The 22,009-nt window shown below is 42.7% G+C and overlaps 1 protein-coding gene across 5 annotated transcripts in view; it reads left to right on the top strand.

The window, feature by feature from the left end:
• The first annotated feature begins 4,433 nt into the window (after positions 1-4,433).
• LOC102293743 (palmitoyltransferase ZDHHC14) overlaps positions 4,434-22,009 on the top strand; it is a 58,469-nt gene continuing 40,893 nt past the window's right edge. Inside the window, exons 1-2 of one of the 5 annotated variants that reach the window (XM_005922393.3) lie at positions 4,434-5,083; positions 5,669-5,963. In XM_005922393.3, the coding sequence (XP_005922455.1) occupies positions 5,722-5,963 (242 nt within the window). In that variant the 5' untranslated portion in view covers positions 4,434-5,083; positions 5,669-5,721. The other 4 variants (XM_005922394.3, XM_005922396.3, XM_014333605.2 and 1 more) reach the window with 4 other exon arrangements.

Raw genomic sequence — 22,009 nt, 5'->3', positions numbered from 1 at the left:
AGTCTACAGTTTGTTTGGTGTTTTCTCTTTTTTGTGTCTCCCCAGTGTCGTTACTTCCTCTTTAGTTGGAATTTGACGTCTCTCTCGTCTTCCTTTGCTAGGGGAAACATGGGTATGAAATCAAGTCCTATTTTAGGCTGATTTTAATAATAACATTCCTGAGGTTAACAACACAGCCGATAAGTGGTCCCATCACAAGTTTGGCTTCAAATAATGAGAGCGAGTCTGGCTGCTTGGCAGCAGAGAAGCGTGATCACTCATCTTCGTCTTATTTAACTCTTACTGACACTTTGAAATTAATTACAGCCTGCCTGAGACATGGTTAACAGTTTGATTGATTTCTAACTGAAGCCAGTTTCTGCAGAGAAGGAAATGACTGATATACTTCTGAGCGCATCTTACAGGTACACACCTGCACATTATAAATAGCGCCCACATACTTCAGAGTGTTTTTGATTTCAGACCGTCATTCAGAGTTTGGAGGGAAAGTGGGCTGCTGTACTTTTTTGGTGATGGAGGATGTGTTTCACGTAGGCAGCCAAGCGCAGGAGAAAACCTCCCACTCTCCCGTGCCTCTGAAAAGCTGAGTCACTGAGCTCTGACAGGATGGATGTGGTGGCCGGGAGGAAACCGAGCCTGTCATTGGCTACCGCTGGCTGGGGTCCGCTGCCTTGCTGCCTCTCACTGCTCTTGTAGGTAAATTAATGAGCACTGGGTGGAAACAAAACAGACAGGACTGACCTTTCTAGTGATGTGCTACAGTACACGTAAGGCAGCAGCGATGAGTCAGGTTTGACTTCATTCGGTAATTTTGACTATAGAGAGTATATTAGCCCCCTGATGAGGCTTTGATCTCGCCGTGTTCTTTCATCCAGTCCAGCTTTTTAAACTAAACAATACTGTCAGCACGAGGCCTTGGCAGGATGTAAGTCAAGCCTATGTTGTTCTTGGACTCTGACTCAAGGGGCCTATCATGTCCACCCGTTTGCCAACACAAACACGGCTCCTGCCGTATGTCATCGGGCTGCTTAACGAGCTCCGTGGTTAAAGAATTAGTCTGGAGGCCTTACAGATCATTAGCAGCCATTAAAAACATCCACAGCTTTGCAGCAGATCAAGTGTGGCATGTGCCACTTGGTGGATTCACATGGCCGGTGGTGGAAGCTTTGCAGATGCATGACGGAAGCATGTCGCAGCAGGGTAAAAGACCACTTCCTCGGAAAGCACACCGTGGCTGCTCACTCTGCACTCACACGGGGGGGAGCGTGTTAAACCTACAGCCTGAGACCGGGCGTGGCATGGCTAACACGACACCCAGCTTTCACATCAAAAATGCATTTGCAGGCTAGAAAAGTGCAACGAGAACACACAGTTTCCCTCTTTGCATGGTGTTTGATTCTGGCCAATTAAGTCTTCTCACATTAGAGGAAAAGCAGCAGAGCTCCTTTCAGAGAAAGTGGATAATTGCAGCCAGTGACTGATGATGAGGAGGTGTGTGTGTGTGAGGGGAGCATGGATGGCAGAAGAACTGTGGGCTGATGATGAAATCATCTGTACTAATCTAGCCGAACAGGAAATTGCATCACTGCTGAACTGCACTTGGCATCTCAGCAAGCACGAGTTATGTGCAGCATGACTGCCTGTTTTCAGTGGAAACAGTAAATATGAGCAGTGGTTGCTCCATTTAACAAACAATTTACTCTCAGCAAATGTTTGTTGTCTTCAGCGCTCTTCCTTCCTGGTTAACCTGCGTGTTAGGACGTTTCTGAGGACATGCTGTGGGACATTTTGAAGGTTGATGTCTCTTTGCAGGTGAGGACTATAAAGACACCTTCAACCTACTATATGGAGTTTGCTGGAGGACACTTAAACCTGTGACACACAATATTTCACTGACTTACTGACCATTTTATTAGAGTTGGCTGAAATCATCAGTGTAATATGAGAACCTTAATATCAATGGTCTGTGTTATATGCACTGCGTATATGAATTATTGTCTCACCCTGCAGCTGCGCAAAAGACCAGTACACATTTAACTGACTGGAACTGCAGCAAAGTAACAGCACAGTGAATATGAAGTGACTATATATAAATGCTGCTTCAGCTGTGCTGTCATCAGTTTTAAAGAAACAGTCATGATAGAAATCTATGGTGAAACTTTCCTTTATTCAGTTTCTTTGCTTGTTGCAGTACCACAGCAGGCCACTTGGATCTGCTTCTCTGGGTCCACCTTGAGCTGTGTATACACTCACACTGCACGTAGTCATCACAGCCTAGGAACATAAATAAACCTGCACTCTTTTCAATGGCCACCAAAAACTAAACAATTGTGCTCATTGGCTAACAATGTTCGACTGACATTTGAATTTATTTCAGTTAAATTCAGTTTTATTTATAAAGTTGCAAACAACTAATGACTAAATGCAAAAAATGAATTTCATATCTGAACACAGACATGAGAGTGAAGGTGAGAGGTGAGTGAAGAGGAAACAATGCATCATGGGAATCCCCCGGCAGCCTACGTCTATTGCAGCATAACTAAGGGAGGATTCAGGGTCACCTGGTCCAGCCCTAACTATATGCTTTAGCAAAAAGGAAAGTTTGAAGCCTAATCTTAAAAGTAGAGATAGTGTCTGTCTCCTGAATCCAAACTGGAAGCTGGTTCCACAGAAGAGGGGCCTGAAAACTGAAGGCTCTGCCTCCCATTCTACTTTTAAATACTCTAGGAACAACAAGTAGGCCTGCAGAGCGAGAGCGAAGTGCTCTAATAGGGTGATATGGTACTACAAGGTCATTAAGATAAGATGGGGCCTGATTATTTAAGACCTTGTATGTGAGGAGCAGGATTTTGAATGTGTGTTTTAGAGCCAAAAGCTCCCATCATAGGACAAGTGGGTGGATCGCTACATTAAATTAGCAAGCTCTGTACGGGTGCATTGCTCAGGCACAGATACTTTCTAATTAGTGCTCAGTAACACACTCATTTAGAACGAGACTGGAGGAAGAGAAGCTTTTGGCACTTTGGCTTCATTCCTCAGCAGTGGAGTTTGCTGTTTGGGTACTCACTGTGGAAAAAAACAAAACAAACCCTAGTGGCACAAGTGAAGGTAAAAGGTTGAGATGCCAACAAAGAAAAAAAATTGAGTTGAGTTGGTGCAGCAGAAGCTTGTTTGTTCGATGTCTGACTCCTATCACAACAGCTGCAAAGGAGCTGCAGCGCAGAAATGAACGTCAGAGGAAACAGTCATGCCTCTTGGCCCCGATTCACTGGAGGAACCTGTAAAACTGCTAAAGTCTCACAGTGTGTAGGCACCTTTAATCGGATTTCCTCAGCCCACTTGTGGTTTGTATCACCATTCAATTCTAGCAATGTACTAATCTTCAAAAATAGATCCTATCAGTCCAATTAGCCATTCAGATATAGTTTTTAAGCAGAGTCTGAATAACTGAGGCTGTCTGTATTCACACCTTTAAAGGATTATTCTGCCCGGTGGCTTTTGGTGTGTTATGGTGGAGCTGTGCACAAAGAAATATAGTTAATGAGGCCTTGGCTAGAGCCTACACTGCCAGTGCTTATTAAAAGGATCAAAACTATAGCTGTCTTTATTTGTTATTTTTCTACTGTATTGCAAATACAGCAAGGTGTTCAAAGTACAACTTATCCCCAACATTAGGTTGGGTTTTTAAAGTCTGGCAACATTTGAGCTATCATTTGATAACAGAAGGAAAACCAGCGTCTGTGTTTGAAAAGTTAAACCAGGATTTTTCTAATGACCAGCAGGGGGCAGCTTTTTGTGTTACAAATAAAAAGTCGGATTCTGTACACATGTATGAAATATTAGCCTGTGCTCCTGTAATCTATGACTTCAGTAAGACGTTTTCCATGACTTTATGGTCTGACTTGCTAGTTTAAGGTCTCATTTAAGGTTTAAGGTCACATTAGTATCAAGAAGGAGAATACAGCAGGCTATGCAATAAGATGGGCCTACTTTAACGGAACAATAGACAATAACATTTCAATTCAACTTTATTTATACAGCACCAAATCACAACAACCCTGAGCTCAGTGTCTTTGGTTTTGCCATGTCTGGTGTTTTGTGATTGGGAAGAGAGGTGAACTGGATCACTGAGCATAGCCTGAATCATCCTCCTTTCTGATACCTTCAATGATGATAATTTATTGAATAAGTTGCGTTTTTCGGAGCCTTCAGTTCATCAGGTAAATGTTTACAGAGGTGAGGGACAGAGGGTCATTTCCCCATAGACTTTTATAGAATCTGTCTAATTTGCAACCACAAGTATCGCCCCCTGGTGACCACTAAAGAGAATGCAGAGTTGGGTTTTACTCTTCCAGAAGTCAACTCCACCTTTTTATACAGTCTATTGACACAGCGCAACGGTGGGGTTCAAACTGCACCCACGGTCACTTCCCCTCTGGACACACCCCTGCTCTCGGGGATTCATTATTCCGCACCTTTCGCGAAACAACCACCCGGAGGATTCCGGAGCCCGTTTTGGGAAGCCCCACTTCATCGGCTCCTCCTCCCTGTGCATCTCATCAGTGTGGTGACTCGGGCTCCAGCCTGGGTGGAAGGGGAGGAGCAGGCTGAGGCTGTGTGCTCTGCTCCCATGTTGATATTTGTTGTTTGCGAGGGTGGCAGCGACGTGCGTGGACAGGAACACGATGTGAGCGGAGGGCTGTCGACTGGCCTGGCAGCGCGTTTACCGGGAAAAGCTGTAACTTTTCTTCCAAATCCCTGGCTGGATGTTGACGGTATCCGCGGATGGTTGCTGTAGAAACAGTTGGCCATATGGCTGCTCGGTCGGTGTTGAGCGCAGGGACTCGTTGAGGATGCTGGAGCTCGTCTGAGAGCACCCCACCGTGTCTGGATTTCCCTTCGCTTCCACAACCAACTTATTTTTTTCTTTTCTTAAACCGACGAGCCAAATTAAAAACTCATTTGTTTAAACTTATTTTTTTTTAAAAGATGGTGTCATTCGCTTTGTCCTCGGCTCGTAACAAACCCGGGTAACGAGAGGAGAAGCTACGCGACAGCAAACCGACACGACGACTTTCCCTCGGTGAGTCGGCTCGGCGGCGGGCGGAGCAGACATACACCACCCGGGATGTCTGTGACCGTTAAGCCGAAGAGTGCCCTCAAAGGTTCCCAGGGACCATGCAGGACAGTTAGGAGTAAAAACATCGAAGTCAGTACTTGTAACTGTGTGTGGGTGAGATGACTGGCCAGAGGGCTAGTCGTTAATTGCCAGAGTTGGCCAACGTGTATAACGAGAACTTATCTCAGCAACTTGCTAGCCATGTTAGCTCCTTAGCGACACTTTGGATTCGGTTGCCGTGTCGTAGCTAGCCAGGTTGCTTGCTAACAGAAGGGCTGTTAACGTTAAGCTGTGAAATATGAGCGTAAGTTAGCTAACTTTTTTTAATAGCTAAATTTGCATTTTTTACGAACCCGGCTCCATAGCCAGGACCTGGGGCGCTACACAGGTGTAAAGTGAGCTTTAGCCGAGGTTTTATTAATAACAGGAAGTGTGTGCTGCACCCCTCACAAACTTTTTTTTTTCTTCACCCCCACCCTGTGTTTCTGTGTCGGATAAGTTGCTCTCCTAGCCTGAATGCTAAACTGAACTGGTGTATTTCCTCCACAGAGGCTGCTCTGCCCCGGGATTTGTTCAGCTCTGGGGATTTTAATCAGCCGTTGATGCATCTCGGGGTGTCAGAGTCCATGAGAGAGTGCGAGTACAGCCAGATCAGTACTCGCAGCTCGACACCGATGGAGACCCCGTACAAGAAAAGGACCCCAAAGAAGAGGAAGTGGGAGATCTTCCCGGGGCGGAATAAGTTTTACTGCGATGGCAGGATTATGATGGCCAAGCAGACGGGGGTTTTCTACCTCACCCTTATCCTCATTCTAGTCACTTGTGGACTTTTCTTCACCTTTGAGTAAGTACTGAGCATGTGCGGTCTCCCATTTGCTCCCATCTGCTTTCTATTTGTGCAAAGCAACATTCAGGATTACATTTCATAAGAGCAGGTGCCAGAGAAACGTCTAAGACACAATTCAGTTATGTCACCGGCATCGCCGTGGAGTGGGTGTATCAGGAAAATGTTACTATAAGCCGATGGGAGAGGTGGAGGCATCCATGTTGGGTTTTTTTTGTTGTTGTTTTTTTTATCTATTTATGTGGGAGGTGTAGCTCGCCAAGTACAGGGTGTGGGTTTCCTTGGTCTTAATCTGTTTACAGGTTATAGTTTACGTGGTTTGCGTGATGATTTCAGCCTAAAGGGGTGAAAGGCAGTGCTCAGTGTCGGCGTCACTATTTTCATGTAACTCTACAGCTAGAGTTCTTCAGGTCGTTGTGTGCAGGCATTCATTTAGCTGGAATGACCTGATCATCTTAGAGTTGCCCGATGAAATTCCAGTGATAAGTTACCCTTCTCAAAGGGAATTGTGCAAAAAATCAGGTCCCTGCTGTCGCTAATCTAAATTTTAAAATTCCATTATGAACAACACTCCTTGAGCTGTCATTGCAGTGTTTCAGGGTAAATATCTGGAGCTATGGCTCTTTGATTATGGACACTCAGGAGGGGACCTCGGGGTAACAGGTTGAAGTCTCTAAATTGTCTGGACGTCCAGTCTCTGTCAGCAGATTTGGAGACCTGTAGAAACAGCACTTTTGCAGTTAGGGGACTGATGTCTGATCTATAGATATGTAAAACTCATAATATTCTTTACACGGTTCAAATCGGGTGAATGTGGAGTCTGGCACCTTTCTGTCATGAACTTTTTCTGCAGTTTGAGCTACAGCAGCTCATGTGGGGCCAGCCTTTGCTCCCCATTGCTGCCTGTGACTCTGTCGCTGGTTCACTACTGTTTCTTTCTTGCATCGCTTTTGATACATACTGCCCACTTCACACCCCACAAGAGCTGTGGTTCTGGAGAGGCTCTGACCCATTTGTATAGGCATCACAGTGTGGCTCTTATGAGTCGCTCAGATCCTTAAGTTTCCCACTTTTCCTGCTTCTAACAGATCGTCTTTGAGGCTGAAATGTTCACTTGTTCTCTAATATATCCCACCCACTAACAGGTGCCACGATGATCGGTGTTATTCACTTCACGTGCCACTGGTCATAGTGATGATTGGTGTGTCATTTCTATACAGCAGCCAAAGATTGTTTTGGAAACAGAACAAGCGGTTATGATAACCAAAATGTTTAAAAACACGTATTTGATCAACTATCAAGGAACAACTCATTATTCAACTTTTGCTGCCGGCAACCTCACCACTGATAGCTTAACTACAGGTGAAGGTTCTCAGTCTAACCGCTAATCGACCGCAGTGTCTGTCTCGAATTACAGCCCGACTATCCTAAAATAAGTCCTCTCTTTTTACTGTTTGTATAAAACTTGTAATCAACCGTCAGCATATTCTCCATTCAACCCTTCATCTTCACCTCATCACTGACTAAACCCGCTGTGGTGGAAGTGCACAATGCAGCACATACACAGACTCTGACCTCAGCTGTCTCATTAGCCCATAACAGTCCCTGTGTCGTCTGCCATCTCTGAAACACATCTATGCTAGATAATAGTCCTGCTCTAATGTTTGCTGTTCAGTCCAAAAATAGTCTTCCTCGGGGTAAAGTGCTTCACAGCTAAAGAATGCTCTATAGGCAAAATGCAGAGGTTAATGTTATCTACACTATAGTGTTTCTAATATTGTGTCCACTGTGTGTGTAAATGGAGTTTTGAAATCTTAAAAACAGTTTTCACTGTAATACAATATCCACTTATTACGATAAACTGCATTAAAAAAAACATAAAGGAAGGATTGCATTAGAGTAGATGAATTGCAAGACATTTAAAAATATCCCCATCTGCTCCGGAAAACAAGTGTTTTTAAGAATTTATAGTACTAACGATTTAATTGAAAAGCAATTAATGTTATCTGTTGAAAACTGAAGCGACTCTAATTTTCAGCTCTAATATTTGGCTAAACAAATGGTTGAAATGGATTTTTATGTGTGCCCTTTATTGGAACTCCTTCCCTTGCAGTGCTACACATCTGTAACCTCTGGACCACTTCATCTTTCAATAAATTGTCACTTCAGCAGATACAGACTTAACCCAAGACCAAAGGGCAGACAGCTGGAGGTCTGGACTTAAAACACCCAGCTCCCTGTACAGTGACACAGTTGATAAAATACCATAATGAGAGGTTAACTCGCTGGAGTGTCCGTTTGAACCTGGATTTCCCTCGGCACCCACATGTAGGATGCAAGGTGCTTCCTGATGATACTGCTCCCTCCCATCGGACAGCTTTGCTTCCTACGTGGTGCAGTAAGTGGAGCCGGGTGCCGGGCACCGTCCTGTTTGTTATGACGAGAGGGGGCAGTTTTCAGGGACGTTATCAGGGTTTTTCCTGCCTCAAAGTGAGCCTTTTGGGGGATGACTACACAGGAAAGTAAGTAGGAAGTGAGTCCTTGATTTTAGAATCTGTATTAAATATGAACCATGCAGATAAAACAAACAACGTGTTTAGCTCTTTATTTGTAAAGCAGTTTTTAAAACTTACAGTTGCAAAGTGAAAGTTTTCAGTAAACTGACCTGATGTAAGGAGGACGGTTAAAGGGCTACAACTGCGAAGGCTGTGGATTTGAAATAAGCTGGTGGAACATCTGAAAGTCTCTGATCTGATGGGTGAAAAAGTCACAGTAAACTAGAATTGGGGGGAGAATTAAAAGGTGTAATGAGCTGTGGGGTGATGTGCATATAAGGAAAACAGAAGTGGCCCAAGGATTGAAGCCTGAGGGACGCCACATTGGAGTAGCAGATGAAAACATGTAGTGCAGATCTTAATACTATCGCTGAAGTTTATGTGGGATAAGTATAAAAACCATTCGAGAGCAGTGCCAGAGATGCAATCAATCTGTCGGCTAGAAGGACATGGTTAATGGGAGCAGCGCCTTGAGATGGTAGGCTCTTCAGTTTAGTCCAAAACATATCAGTTCATACTCATTTGATGTGTCAGACATCAACGCTCAGTGCGCTCCTGCACAAACATTCTTAATCTCACGAGTTTCACTTCCATAAAAAGATGAATGAATAAATAAAAATTAGCAAAGCAATCAAATGTTTCAGTCTGACCAAAAAACAAACTTCAGTGTGTAACCGCGAGGCCACGTTGAGCTTCACGCTGTCCACCCTGTCTAACTGTCCCTGCCTGCAGGCCGGCCGAGTCCTCCTGCCTCCCCTCCTCCAGCCTTCTCCCATCAGCTGAAAGGAGACATTTATCAGACAGGGTGATAGTCAGCAGACCTGCACATTGGCTTCTGTTGTCATTAACTGTAATGCATTTCGATTAGTTGTGTTTTCCTTCCCTCGCTCCCGGTTGTCAGCATAGAGAGGAACATCTACTCACTTGCTTTCTAGTGGCTTTTGCTGTTTTTGTTGCTTCGTGTGCTATTAGTTCTTTCTTGTTTTTTCATTTTAGCCTTGGGTTTGATAACACGGGCTTTACATGTATTTAAAGACGTTCTTATTTCGGGGCCCCAGAAAGAGTCAGCAGATGGTCAGTGAGGGCTGCAGACGTGTACACTACATTAACCATATTTCCTTTTTCCTGCTTGTTTTCTTAGTGTCTGTCTGAGGGGTGCTCAGCCATGCACAATAAACCCTGTTAGTTACCGGCAGACTTTGCTCTGTTTATTGTTCTGTTGCTGGCTCCCCCAGACGTACATGTGGGCTGTTGTTCCACATGCTGCCTTCTCTCCTTTATGTCTCATAAAAGTTCACTCAGGCAGATGTTTGAAGGGTTGTTCTGAAGCACAGTTTGGGGCTTTAATAGAGGACAACAAATTGGCTTCAGTACTGTTTGCAGCTGAAAAACTATAGACTGTTGCAATGTAGGTACTAACACAGGACTGGGTTGTGACACTGAGCAATCTGTTGAATACTGAATGACCTTTAAAGATAAATCCATTATGTACGGTGCTGTGCATGAGGAATCAAACCAACATCTCTGTGGCTGCAGGACAGCTGCTCTACTATCAGAGCCACCAGAAATATAGTCTTGGTGACATTAGAGCTAAAAATCTAACGGGCAATTCTTCAACAGCAAAGGTGGCTATTGTCCTCCCTCTGCCCAAAGAACCAATCAAAGCATGCACGTCATTTGTGTTGGTCGCAGGCATATCTGCTGTTATCATAGTACACATGTAGGGTAGTGGACTTAGTCTGTATTTTTATTGCTGCTGTAGTGTAACAGTGTGAAAATTGTTTAAAAATATTGAGGTCTAAAGTAGGGCAGGGTGATATGACCAAAAATATCTATCATGATATACATATGAAAATTTGCGATAACGATATTACTGACGATATAATTGACACGAGACAAAATACTTTGCAACTCCACAACTTTATTAGTGCAAAAAAAACCCCATCAATGTATTTTCACTTAAACAAGCAGCTGTTTTTTATGTCCATTACAGTAAATGTAACAGTGCAAATGCAAATTCCTCGCTGACAGTTTAACCAAAAGGCATTTCCAGTGGAAACTGGCCGACATATCCTCAGCATAACAATGTATAATATCCACAAAACTTAAAAAGAGGTTATACACACACAATACGGTAATATTATGTTGAAGCACAGTACGTATCACTCCGCGAGGCGCCTGCCTACGATAGCCGTAATGCTCCGACAATCCATCAAGTGGTTTGGCTTCATAGCTTAGGATTATAAGGGGCACTGTCGATTTTCAGAAAAATCAAACGATTGATTTTAAGTGTGCCGTATTTTCCAAACAACACGGTAATAACGACGGCCCGCTAGCATGCTCTACCAAAAATAGTGCTTTGTTGTGTATCTGGCGGACGAAAACTAAACCAGTTCCACACCACTGAAGCTGCAGCATTTTTACAAACCAGTTCTGGTTCATCATTTCATTCAACGATCCGCTTTCGCTCTTCTCATTCTCCGTCGCCGCCATGCTTTTTCCGCCATGTGCGTATGAAAACAAAGGCTCTGCGCATGCGCGTTTTACCCATATTCTATCGCTATATTTAATTTTCTTATCGTTGCCCAACATTAAACTGGTGTTACTGTGAACAGTATGATATGGCCCAGCACTAGTCCAAAGTCACAAAAATGTTGTTGTTGTTGTTGTTTTAAAATCAGATTTGAATGTTACAGCTCTGCTTCCATTCATTCACAAAGAAATCATCCTGGACAATGACGCCAAGTTGGCGAGTTAATTCAAGACAGATTACAGTTTGAAGCAGATGGTGATTTAAAAAGACAAATCAGAAACATCCACATTGGACAGACTTAAAAAAAATCCTGTGCAGCACAATAAAGCGTGGAAGACATTTGTTGCCTCTGTATTTATATTGCTGCTGAATGATGGTGATATTGTTTATATGCAGTGGAGGCTTATTACAACCCTTAAAACTAATGCTCGCCATTGTATGTTTGAATGGTCGGCTGTGTCTTTTCCTGGACTGTTTAAGGCTGTTCTTGTGTTCCATTGAAATGATTGATTTGCATTTATCTGTCATGTATGGGAAGTTACTGTTGTCAGTACAGAGGCCCTGTCTGTCTTGAAACTCGTGCTGATTTTGGTGAAAGAGTCAGGTTGTTTTTGTGCTTTTTTTATCACCTGTCCATCAGGTGTGTTGGTTAAATAAATGTATGTACTGTGTTTAGTACCTATGAGCAGTAAGGCTGAGGCATACAGGCTTCACCAGGGGTGAAAATGATTTAGTGAAAATCAGTGAAACAGTTTGATTTTGTTATTACAGGAATGTGAACCTGCAGCAGTTTGCATAGCTGCTGTTGTCTGATTTCCATACATTCAAACTGACTTTGTAATTTCACTGTAAGCAAAACAATGTGGAAAACAGCTTTCACGTACCCGTCTTCTTTAATCCTTTCTTTCGAGTGGTGTTATTGCTGTCTTACAGTGAGAACATTGGACACGGCTCACTTGTTACCATGTGGAAATGCTTAGAAAAAGGTAATCGCCAAAACACAAGTACCGGTATGTGGTCAGGAAAATGAGGCGGCACATTTACTTGATATTGGCATATGCAGGCTGCTGCTTTTTTCAGCGATACAGCTATTCGTTTGGCTCTGATTTAGCTGTTTGACATGTTTAGTCACATCTAATTTAGATCTTAAAGAAAAGAGCGGATGCTCTCAGGGAAGCAAAAAATTAGTGTGCAGCAGGAGTGCTGTGTAACTCTACTCAGATCAGACAGGTCCCTGCACAACATACAAGAACTAAATCCCTGGATCCAGATGGACTGGTTTGATTTTTAAATGTTTTTCCCCTGATCATCGCGATGTCTCTGAAGTTTCCGTTGCATTTAATTTGTGTTTTTAAAGGCCGAGGTGAAACATCTCATTCTGCTCCATCTTGTAATTGTAAAGAATCCTTTTCAAAATTCCTGGATTGACTCCAAAGTTTAGCCAAGTCACACCTCGAATTTCATGTAAATTCATCATTAAAGTGAGTCAGCTGAGAAATCCACAAACAGGTAAACTGAGCCGATCACATGACCCGTGGAAGAAACAAGTCCAGCTGCCTCTGAGCAGCCGTCCAGCCTGCTTTGTGGCTGTCACAGCGTCTTACTCACAGAAATCCTTCATTTATTTACAGCTAAGCACTACTTTACTGTAAACTAAACACTGTAACAATAATGTTAGCTAAGCACCAGCCTGGAGACCTGCTGTCAGCTGAATCTGTGATACTGGACCAAAATTACAATCTCAGATTTGGAAAGGTTTATTTATGGTACTGAAACACACAGCTCTTATTGTTGTGATTAAAATGCTCTTTAAGAAAAGAATCTAAGGACACAAAAACACTGATTCTTAAATACACACAGATGTGTACACGACACAAATATGTCCTTTTTAAATTGGTGGCACATAAGTGGGATCTTGTACAGAGACCTGAAACATTTAATCCAAAATAATAATATTTTCTCTTAATGGGTTTATACAACGACCTATTAAGAGCTGAACAAACACACAGGCTGGGATCTGGTTCTGTTCGGGCATTTCTGCCATTTCATGAATCCACCAGTGCTTGTATGACTGCTCATACATGTATATACACCAGACTTGTTAGCAAAAGCCATGTTGGTGCCCTGTAGCTACAAATCTAATGTAGTGAGAACTAGGGCTGCACGATTAATCGTTAGAAAATCGCGATCTCGATTCATACTTATGTGCGATCTCATTTCCAAATGACAACGACTTAAAAAAAAAAAAAGAAAAAGAAAAAAAAAGACTATGATTGTACCGCATTTTGATCCGGGACGTACTCTGCATGAAAACAAGCGCTCACTCTTCCTGCTCAACAAATGACAAGGGCGGAGCCTTATACCACGTGATACAGAAGCTGTGCCGTGTGATGCTAAAATTAGCAGGGAAAAAACAACGGAGAGCACGTCAGGGATGACGAGAAAGTGACAGGAGAAAATCCGTCCCGGTCAACCACCCAAACATCAATAACGGGAACCTTATACAGCGCTTCCCTATACCCGTCGAACTCCCGCAGGCACAAAGAAATTACGGAGGCTATCACTTATCACCTGACCAAAGATATGGCCCCATCAACACTGCAAAACGAGGGATTTAGGAAAATGATCAACACCCTAGACAAACGCTACACAGTGCCGTCCCGCAACTATTTTTCTATTGTTGCACTACCTGCTCTATACACGCAGCTTCGAGCAACGGTGGAGACGGAATTTCAAGCAGTACAACAACAAAACGTGAGACATTTGTTGTTTTTATGTTTATTTATTGTTTTTATGTTCAGTCTCAACTGTTACGAAGTTGATGTGCAATTAATAAATGCAATAAATATTTATACTGGAAAAGACAATCGTGATCTCAATTCTAAGCCAAAAAATCGTGATTCTCATTTTATGCAAAATCGTGCAGCCCTAGTGAGAACGATGAAATGCTAACGGTCTGTTTCTACGCTGTTGATTCTGAGTAATACCCTAGAAGAATAGTAAGTGTTTGTTGCATTCTGGGCCATAATGAAAAGTCATTTTTTGGAGTGTCACAAGACGAGCTGTTGCACAACAGTCTTTGTCCACAGTCACACCCAGTGTAGACAAGCTTTCCCAGGAAAAGCATTCCTCAAACTGAGCTGTCAGCAGTGCGCTGCCATTCTAGATTTACCCTCCCTGGCTTCCACTCAGCTCATTGGCAGAAATGAAACGGTTCACTTGGCGGCACGATACTCTGGTTTTACGACACAGACACTGGGCAGGTCGTACTGGACTGTTTTAGTGATGAGTAAAACTTTTTCCATCTTAGCACCGATTCAGATACCTCATCCTCAGGCGTCTGCCAGTGCTGAATATTGATTTGATACCAGAGTTAAATGAATCAGCTGGGTTCATCAATGTTCGGAAGAGACTGGGAATAAATCCTTATGTATAAGGCAAATGAAATGCGACAGACAGTGGGACAAAAATACATTAGAAACAAAAAGCTTATTCAGGTTATTTCTTTGGGTTGTTTCAGCTCAGTGTGAGAATGCAGAGTTTATGCAGCGAGGTGACCTGATGGGCTTGCGTTTCAACTTCAGCTTTAAAATTTTGTTCAGACTTCATTGTAAAAACTTATCAGCTGGGACTCTCATGACACCACCAAAAATGGAGGAGCTCTCTGAAACTATTAAGTGTGGCTGGAGAAAATGGTAAGTTCATGCAAGTAACTCCTGTCACTCCACGTACACTCTTTGGCTATCACTAAAAAACTTCGTAGGTTCCGATTTAATCCACAGGCAGCAATTTGCCACTCACCGCCCGGGTGGGGAATACACATCTTTCCCTGGTGACCTGTGGTTGCCAGATGACCGCTAACCTGTCTCTAGTCCCGTGTGCCTAGTGTTTCAGCTCTCTTGCTAGCAACGCTGCTGCTGATGTATGTTTAGTAAATGGATCAGCAATAGATCGTCTCATTGACACGGATCAGCTGCTCCGACTTTCAGAGCCAGGATGGGAGCGATATCCGATCCAGTTATCAGGTTGCCGCTGCCCAATGAAAAACCTGACAGTGTGATGTGGGTCATTTAGAAGTAAATGTGTTCTGCATACGTTTTAATCACAGCTGTCTCTTCTGCCTTTCTCCTGCGCTCAAACCGCCAAGTCTGTCCAGGCTTTGCTTTGAATTCTGTCAAGCCTTTAGTCGTCGCTGCACCCACTGTTTTTCATGCCACTCTTCTGAGCTGGCACCAGCTCCCTGTGCCAGAGGTAACTGACGGGACCTCTGGCACATGTTTAAAGGTTATTCTTGTAGATGTTTCTCTAAAGCACGACTGACCGAAGCTGTGCCGCTCACTGCTGACATTTTTCTGGCATGTAGCAGAAAGTGGTGAATGCACGAAGCAGTCTGGGCAAAAATGTAAGCATTTGCAGAAGCTTGTCATGTTCAGTTGTTTCATTGACAAATGACTTGGCCTGCAGCTAAGTGGAGGTTCACATTCTGCCCTTGCCTCCATCCAAAGCAATCAAAATGTAATAAAAAAACAAAGCTGACAAAGCCTTGTATCCATGTAGCCCAGATGAGTAATGAGACTTTAGAATGAAAGGCCACAAAGCCAAGTGCTCCAAGTGCATTATTAACACATTGTTAAGCACATTACTGGACACTTTGGTGCTGCGATATCATGGAGGATATCTCGGGGCACAGCAGTACCATATAGTCTCCTTTCATGAAAGCACAGATTTAAAAACAAAAAATGTCCAGGTATCGTATGTGCAGGAGGATGTCCGTGTTTTTTGTTTTTTTGTTTTTTTTTTAATAGATCACAGGATATAGATTTCCTTCAAAGCTGCATGACAGAAGAAGAAATAAAAAAGGGGTTTATCTCAGGTGACAGTGAAAGGACGGCAAGGGAACAGTGCTGAGTCACATGGTCACATCAAGCAGAGATGAAAGTCCCCCAAGCTTAACTCCCAGCTGAGTTTTGAAAAACTGGTCGGCATCATAAGAGGATTTAATGGGAAATGTGATAACGGTAAATCTGGATTGGATTATTGTTAAGATTAGTACACCCATTGAGAGGCAAATGAGTAGAAAAAGCTCAGGAAACCCTGTTGAGGTACAAGGCCCAAAAGTATTTGGACAGTTTGCCTTTATATTTTTGCCCGTGAGCACAGCGATTCTAAATCCCATCAGTTAAAATGAGATTGAAGTGCAGACTTTCAGCTTGAATTCCTGGGGTTTAATGAAAGAATTGCATAAATTGTTTAGGGATCCCCTGTAGTTTGTGGTTAACACGTAAAAGAGCCCCAGTTTGAAACTGGGAGGAGGCATACATCTCTGGGAGGGCATCAGTAAAAATCTGGCGAATCAAACATGCAGATCCATCTGCTGTGGTAACCTCTTGCAATTAAGGGAGCAGCTGTGAAAAGCTATTAACTGTTTAGGAATTACAGCCCCAACTTTCAGGGATCAAAAGGAGTTCAGATCATTTTAAATAGAGTGGCAGTTTTAATACTTGGATGAAAAACTGTTGTGTGCTTCCTCCCTTGAGAAGCTCTTCCTTCAGTGTTGTCTTCAGTAACTGAAAAGCTGCTCTGTTGGGTTGAGATCAGGTGACTGAATCTGAGCACAGACCTGCTCCACTGGCAGCCATACATGTTCCTCCCATAAGATTGTGTCCCTCATGTTTTACATGTGGTGTGCTTGATATACCTGATTGTAGCTTTGGCATGCTGTGGAAATAATAACTGCACAGAGGAGCCTTTAATTCAGTGGTGCTACACAGAGCATCGCAGCTAAAACGAGAGCTGTCTGTTTGCAGACCAACTGTTTGTTTAGTTTGGAGAAATCTTATAATTGTATGAATCTGACAGCAGCTGTCGACTGTCTCTACAAGTGATGTTTGCAGCATGCAGAGCTGAGTTTCAGCTGCTAATCATGATTTATTATTTATTTATTATCAATACAAAAAATATGCTGTGTCATAGATTAAACTGGGAGTATTTAAAGTAATCAGTTAACTGGTTTTCCCCGTCCAGTATGTGTGTATGTGAAGGACAACGTGAGAGCATTTTAGGGACAAAGGTCAAAAAGTTGAGCGTCCGTGTTTAAAGTGAAACAGATATTGTGTGTTTGTAACAATCTTCTGATTCAACTCATTACTAGTTACTGTGTGATGTGGCTGTTTGCCTGTCATGTCATTACAGTGTTTGCCTGAGGAGTTGCCTGTTAGTTTTATTGCAGGCAAAATATAGAGATGGAGGAATCAAGCTGTACACTCACTCACCGACAGTCCCTATAAATAATTATCAGTATAAGCTGGAAAGAGAGCAGTCATCTGTCACCTTTGCAGATGGTGCGTAGGCTGTATCTAAACCACCATGACATCACCTGGTAGTTTGTCAAGTCCTCTTTTGAGGTCCTAACTTCTGCGTTTTAGCCATCATATTCATGGCTCAGTCACAGCGAAGTAAAGCTTCCCTGCATTTATTATCTAGTTTATTTTTAAAAGGAAGCATAACTAACAAAATGAGCATCATTTTATAACATCAGTGAGCTCACAGTAGAGGCATTGCTGGAGATCAGTGACATGTCGGATTTTCACATACACTTTGTGCAGTGAGAGGATTTACTCCCTGCTGCCTGTTAGGAGCACACTGCTCTTACTTCAGTGATGTTAGTAAATTAGAAATGAGGTTCAGGAAGACTGTTTCTCTTTCCCTATATTTGTACCTCTGCCTCTTTAGTTGCATGTACATGAATGCTGGAGGGGCCTGCAGAAATGTTAGCGGGCCTCTAGCAGCTGGTGAACCACAGTGGAACCGACTGGGTCGGATCATTTGTTGTTAAAACTTATCATTTCTACCTTCGTATGGGTGACAGTTAGGGCTGCCACAAACGATTATTTTGATAGTCGACCAGTCACTGATTAATTTTGCGATTAGTCGACTAATCACATCATCATCCATTGGAAGTAAAATGTACAGCTTATTGCACCAGCAGCATCTGCTCTTATATAACTATTATTAGCTTACAGCTTTAAGTGTTTAAGGTCTGTGCTAACTAAAAATAAAGACAAGATGGTAGTTTATTAAATTTTAATGAAATTTGCAGATTGTTTCGGTGAAGTTTAATAAACTCCTTGCTATCTAAAATATAACAGGACACCGGAGTATATTCTCCAGCGTCTCACACTTCTGATAATCAGCTGTCTGCTTGACGTTTATTCAGCTGTGTAAAAACTTTAATCTCAGCCAAACCGATTTACTCAGGAACAAATAAAATACTGAAAAAAAAGCCAAACAATAACATTTTGAAGTTATCTAAGTGACTTATATATGTTTAACCTGAGTAGCGAAAGACGGCGGTGGGTTTGAAGCCGGGAGTCCGGTGTTCTCACGGGCTCTAGTGAGCCTTGCCCCGGCTCGCTATCGAGCTAGTGGGTAACAGACGTCTCCGAAAACGTCGGAGCGCTTCTGAAAACATGTGGTGTCTTGATAAACTGAGCAGATATTTGAGGTTTACACAGCTACATTCTCGCCTGAAAACACGTTAAACGTTTATTTTGTGACCCAGAAAGAATAATAAGAGTAATATTAAAACTAACTAGCTGCCGCCATTGTTGGAAACTGAGCTGGGCTGCGCTATGAATTCTGGGACACAGCTGCTTCTTCTTCGGGGTTTAACAGCAGCTGGCATCCTTGTACATGCAATGCTGCCATCTTCTGTTTCAGTCCGTTATTACACTCTTAAATCCTGCTACTTATTCCTGCGTCTTTTGCGATCTTACAAAGCTTCAAACGACACGTCGACTATTAAATCAGTCGTTGACGATTTTGATAGTCGACTAATCGTGGCAGCCCTAGTGACAGCACTGATGTGTCGGAGTGGACACAGCCGACTTTCTGTAAACAGGAGCTGAAACTGAGCTTTGATTTTTACATTCACTAGACGCCAGCTTACAAAGGTCCTCTTTGGTGTGGAAACCTTTTAAATGTTTAAACAAACAGGGCAGCTGTTCATTTTAACTTGCGTTTAATAGTGAAAGTTAATTTCCCCCCCCCCACCAGTACTGCTCACAGTCTTTTATCAGGATTAGTCTTATTTTTAGTATAGATGACAAACGAGGAAATGAACAGGTTTTGTAAAATAACACAACAGACTCACTGCGAGCTGGGTGAACTCACAGCATTGAGTTCACTCTGCTCATAAACTTCGTCAAAGGCCCATAAACTCGTAGGTTGTAATAAATAACAGGCATTTTTTCTGTTTCACTGTCACTGCGATGATACCAACATCAGATAAGTCACTGTTTGTTCCTATTCAGGCACATGTATTGAGATTTCCCCTGTGGTCTTTGTGGATCACATCAACAGCAGTTCTTTGTCTTTATTAATCAAACGATTTCTTGAGACACCTAAAAGGGCTGTATCGAAGCAATCGTGCTGTCTTGTCTCATTATTATTATTATTATTATTATTATTATTTTTTTTTTTTTAATGTATTTTTGTGGGGTTTTTTCTTGTTCCTTGGAAGCTTCAGCCTCACTCATGTGGCTGTTTCCAGGGTAACCACATCCCCCTTCGAAATTTACCACGTCTGACATTGGATACTGTCCGTCTCCATGGCAACAAAGGCCCAGTTAAATATAAGATTTTGTGTCAAGTAAAGAGAAGTAAAGATGCAAATTTGAATTTCCTTGTGAATTTCTGCTCGTTTCAAAGCTTGAAGGCAGTGAGAGTGGCCTGTAGGCTTTACGCTCCGTGTTCGGTGGCTGATAAAGGTTTTTTTTAAAGACTTTGTCAGGAAGATCTTGAACCAGGCGAGATGTTGGTTGCCTAGAGCATGTCCGTGTTTTTCTATCGATCCATGTGGATAGAAGAGGCAGGCTTCATGTCGCTCCTGTCCTGCTCCTCTAATGGCTTTAGTGCTTAATCTCTGCCCAGCTCTACCCACCTGTCACTTTCTATCACACATGACTGCCTTTTCATTATGTTCCCCATGTCTGACACATTGAGACACAGCACCTGAGGACACAGGCAGCAGGTTTTCACTCTGCTCTCTCAGACTTCTCTGTAGGCATTCGCTGAATGACAAGTTTTGAAATGTAAGAAATGTTTTTGTTTGCCACAGAGTGCACATTCACGTGCACTTTGTTGGTCAGCAGAAAGAGAACCTTCCCCGCAGTCCATCATGTATTCATTTCTAAATGATCGTTTCAGCTTGATTTTGATTACTTCAGAATTGTGCAGATCTCAGCTTTGGGTTAATTGTTACAGATGCAGCACCCTCACACGAGGTCTGCCAAGCTTTTTACAACTGTAACAATTTCCCATTAGCACTTCTAATTAGAGGATTCATTAATGTGGTGTGTGACCAATCATAGTGAATAGAGGCAAGATTGAGCAGGCGGATGAAAAGATGCTCTGTAATGACACAAGACTTTGAAATTGTATGTTTCCTTGGGACAGATGTAGACTGACAGAGGCAGGCTGTGGGTCTCTCTCAGCTGCTGTGATTCACCCTCCAGCATCAAGCTGCAGGCTCATTTATTAATGGCTAAAACAATCCCCCTGTATGCTATGCTATTGTTTTATTAGCTTAACTTATTGCTTATTGAAGTTATACAGACAGAATATCAGCTGATAATCAGATGCCCTTGATTATCTTATCATTAAGTGTAAGCAGATGTTGTAGCAGTTTGCAGATCTGGAGGATTCACGTGTGTGACGTCCACTCCTGGGTGGATGTCACAGCAAATTCCCCTCAGAGTCTGCAAAGCTCAGAGAAATACAAAAAAGACGGTCCTAAGTTGGCATGTTAAAGACTACAATTCACGTCAGTGCTGTTGTTTACAAGCATGAACAAGTATGGCTGGTTTGGAAGGGAAACCCTTCCCAGAACGAACAGCAGCACCTTTGGAGAAAACCCAACACCTCATACCAGCTGTCAGCACGGTGGTGGAGGGCTGATGATTTAAGCACCTGACAGACCATGAACTCCTCTCTAGAGTCAGATGTGAGGCCAGCTGTCTGGCAGCTGGAGCTCGGCCTACACTGGTTGTAAAATGCCACTACAATAAATAAAATGCACAACAATAATACAGTAAAATATAGAAAAATAAATAAAATGTCAATAACAAAAACAACAACGACTGTTAAAACCAAAATGTTTAGGGCAACGTGTGTTTAAAGCCAGACTATAAAAATGTGTCTTTAGTAACGATTTATGATGTTTGAGCGTTTGTGCAGATCTGATATCCAGAGTCTGGGACCTGCCGCAGAGAGGGCTCTGTCACCATGAGACTGAAGTTTAGACAAGGGTTAGTTAAGGTTAGTTTAACCTAAAGAGAGCTGCGTGTAAATAACTGCTGGGTCGCCTCCACAGTTATATGAGAGAGCGATAAAGTCACTGATTGCTCCAGCTCGCTGCTGCTACACGTGGTTATACATCCTACTGAATTATGGGAAGTATATGGCTTAGAGTCCTGAATAAACTGCCATGATGTGTTTGAAATGAGCTTAGATTAGATTACTAGTTTGTGCATTTTAGGTTAAAGAAAGTGAAAAAGTTACTTAGACACCACAAGGTTAAACAATCCATCAAGAGAAAAAAGCAGTTTGGACGGCATGGGAAAGTTCTGAATGTCAACACGAGAACGAGCTCGATGGAAACATTTTTTTATGTTTAATGTTCTTTGCTAAAAATGTGTTTTTGGCACCAGCACAGTCCTCTTGGTGCAGTTTGATTTGTTTCCAGTCTTTCAGTTACAGCTAAGTTTCTAAAAACACGCATTTTGCAGCTTCTTAGCAGTAGAGCAACTTAGAGCAGTTTCCCAGTCAGCTTGTGTCTCCCAGCTGAGAGGGATCAATGGCAGGGCCGGCTCCATAGTCCAGTTCTCCTGTCCCCGTCCCTCATGCTCCCCTCTGTCAGTTTAGCTGCACATTTAATCACTGTGCTGCTCAATATAAGA

Source organism: Haplochromis burtoni, unplaced genomic scaffold (genome assembly GCF_018398535.1).
Source record: "Haplochromis burtoni strain Fernald_Lab_line unplaced genomic scaffold, NCSU_Asbu1 Contig_55, whole genome shotgun sequence".
NCBI lineage: Eukaryota > Metazoa > Chordata > Actinopteri > Cichliformes > Cichlidae > Haplochromis > Haplochromis burtoni.
This window is presented reverse-complemented; position numbering and strand designations above follow the sequence as displayed.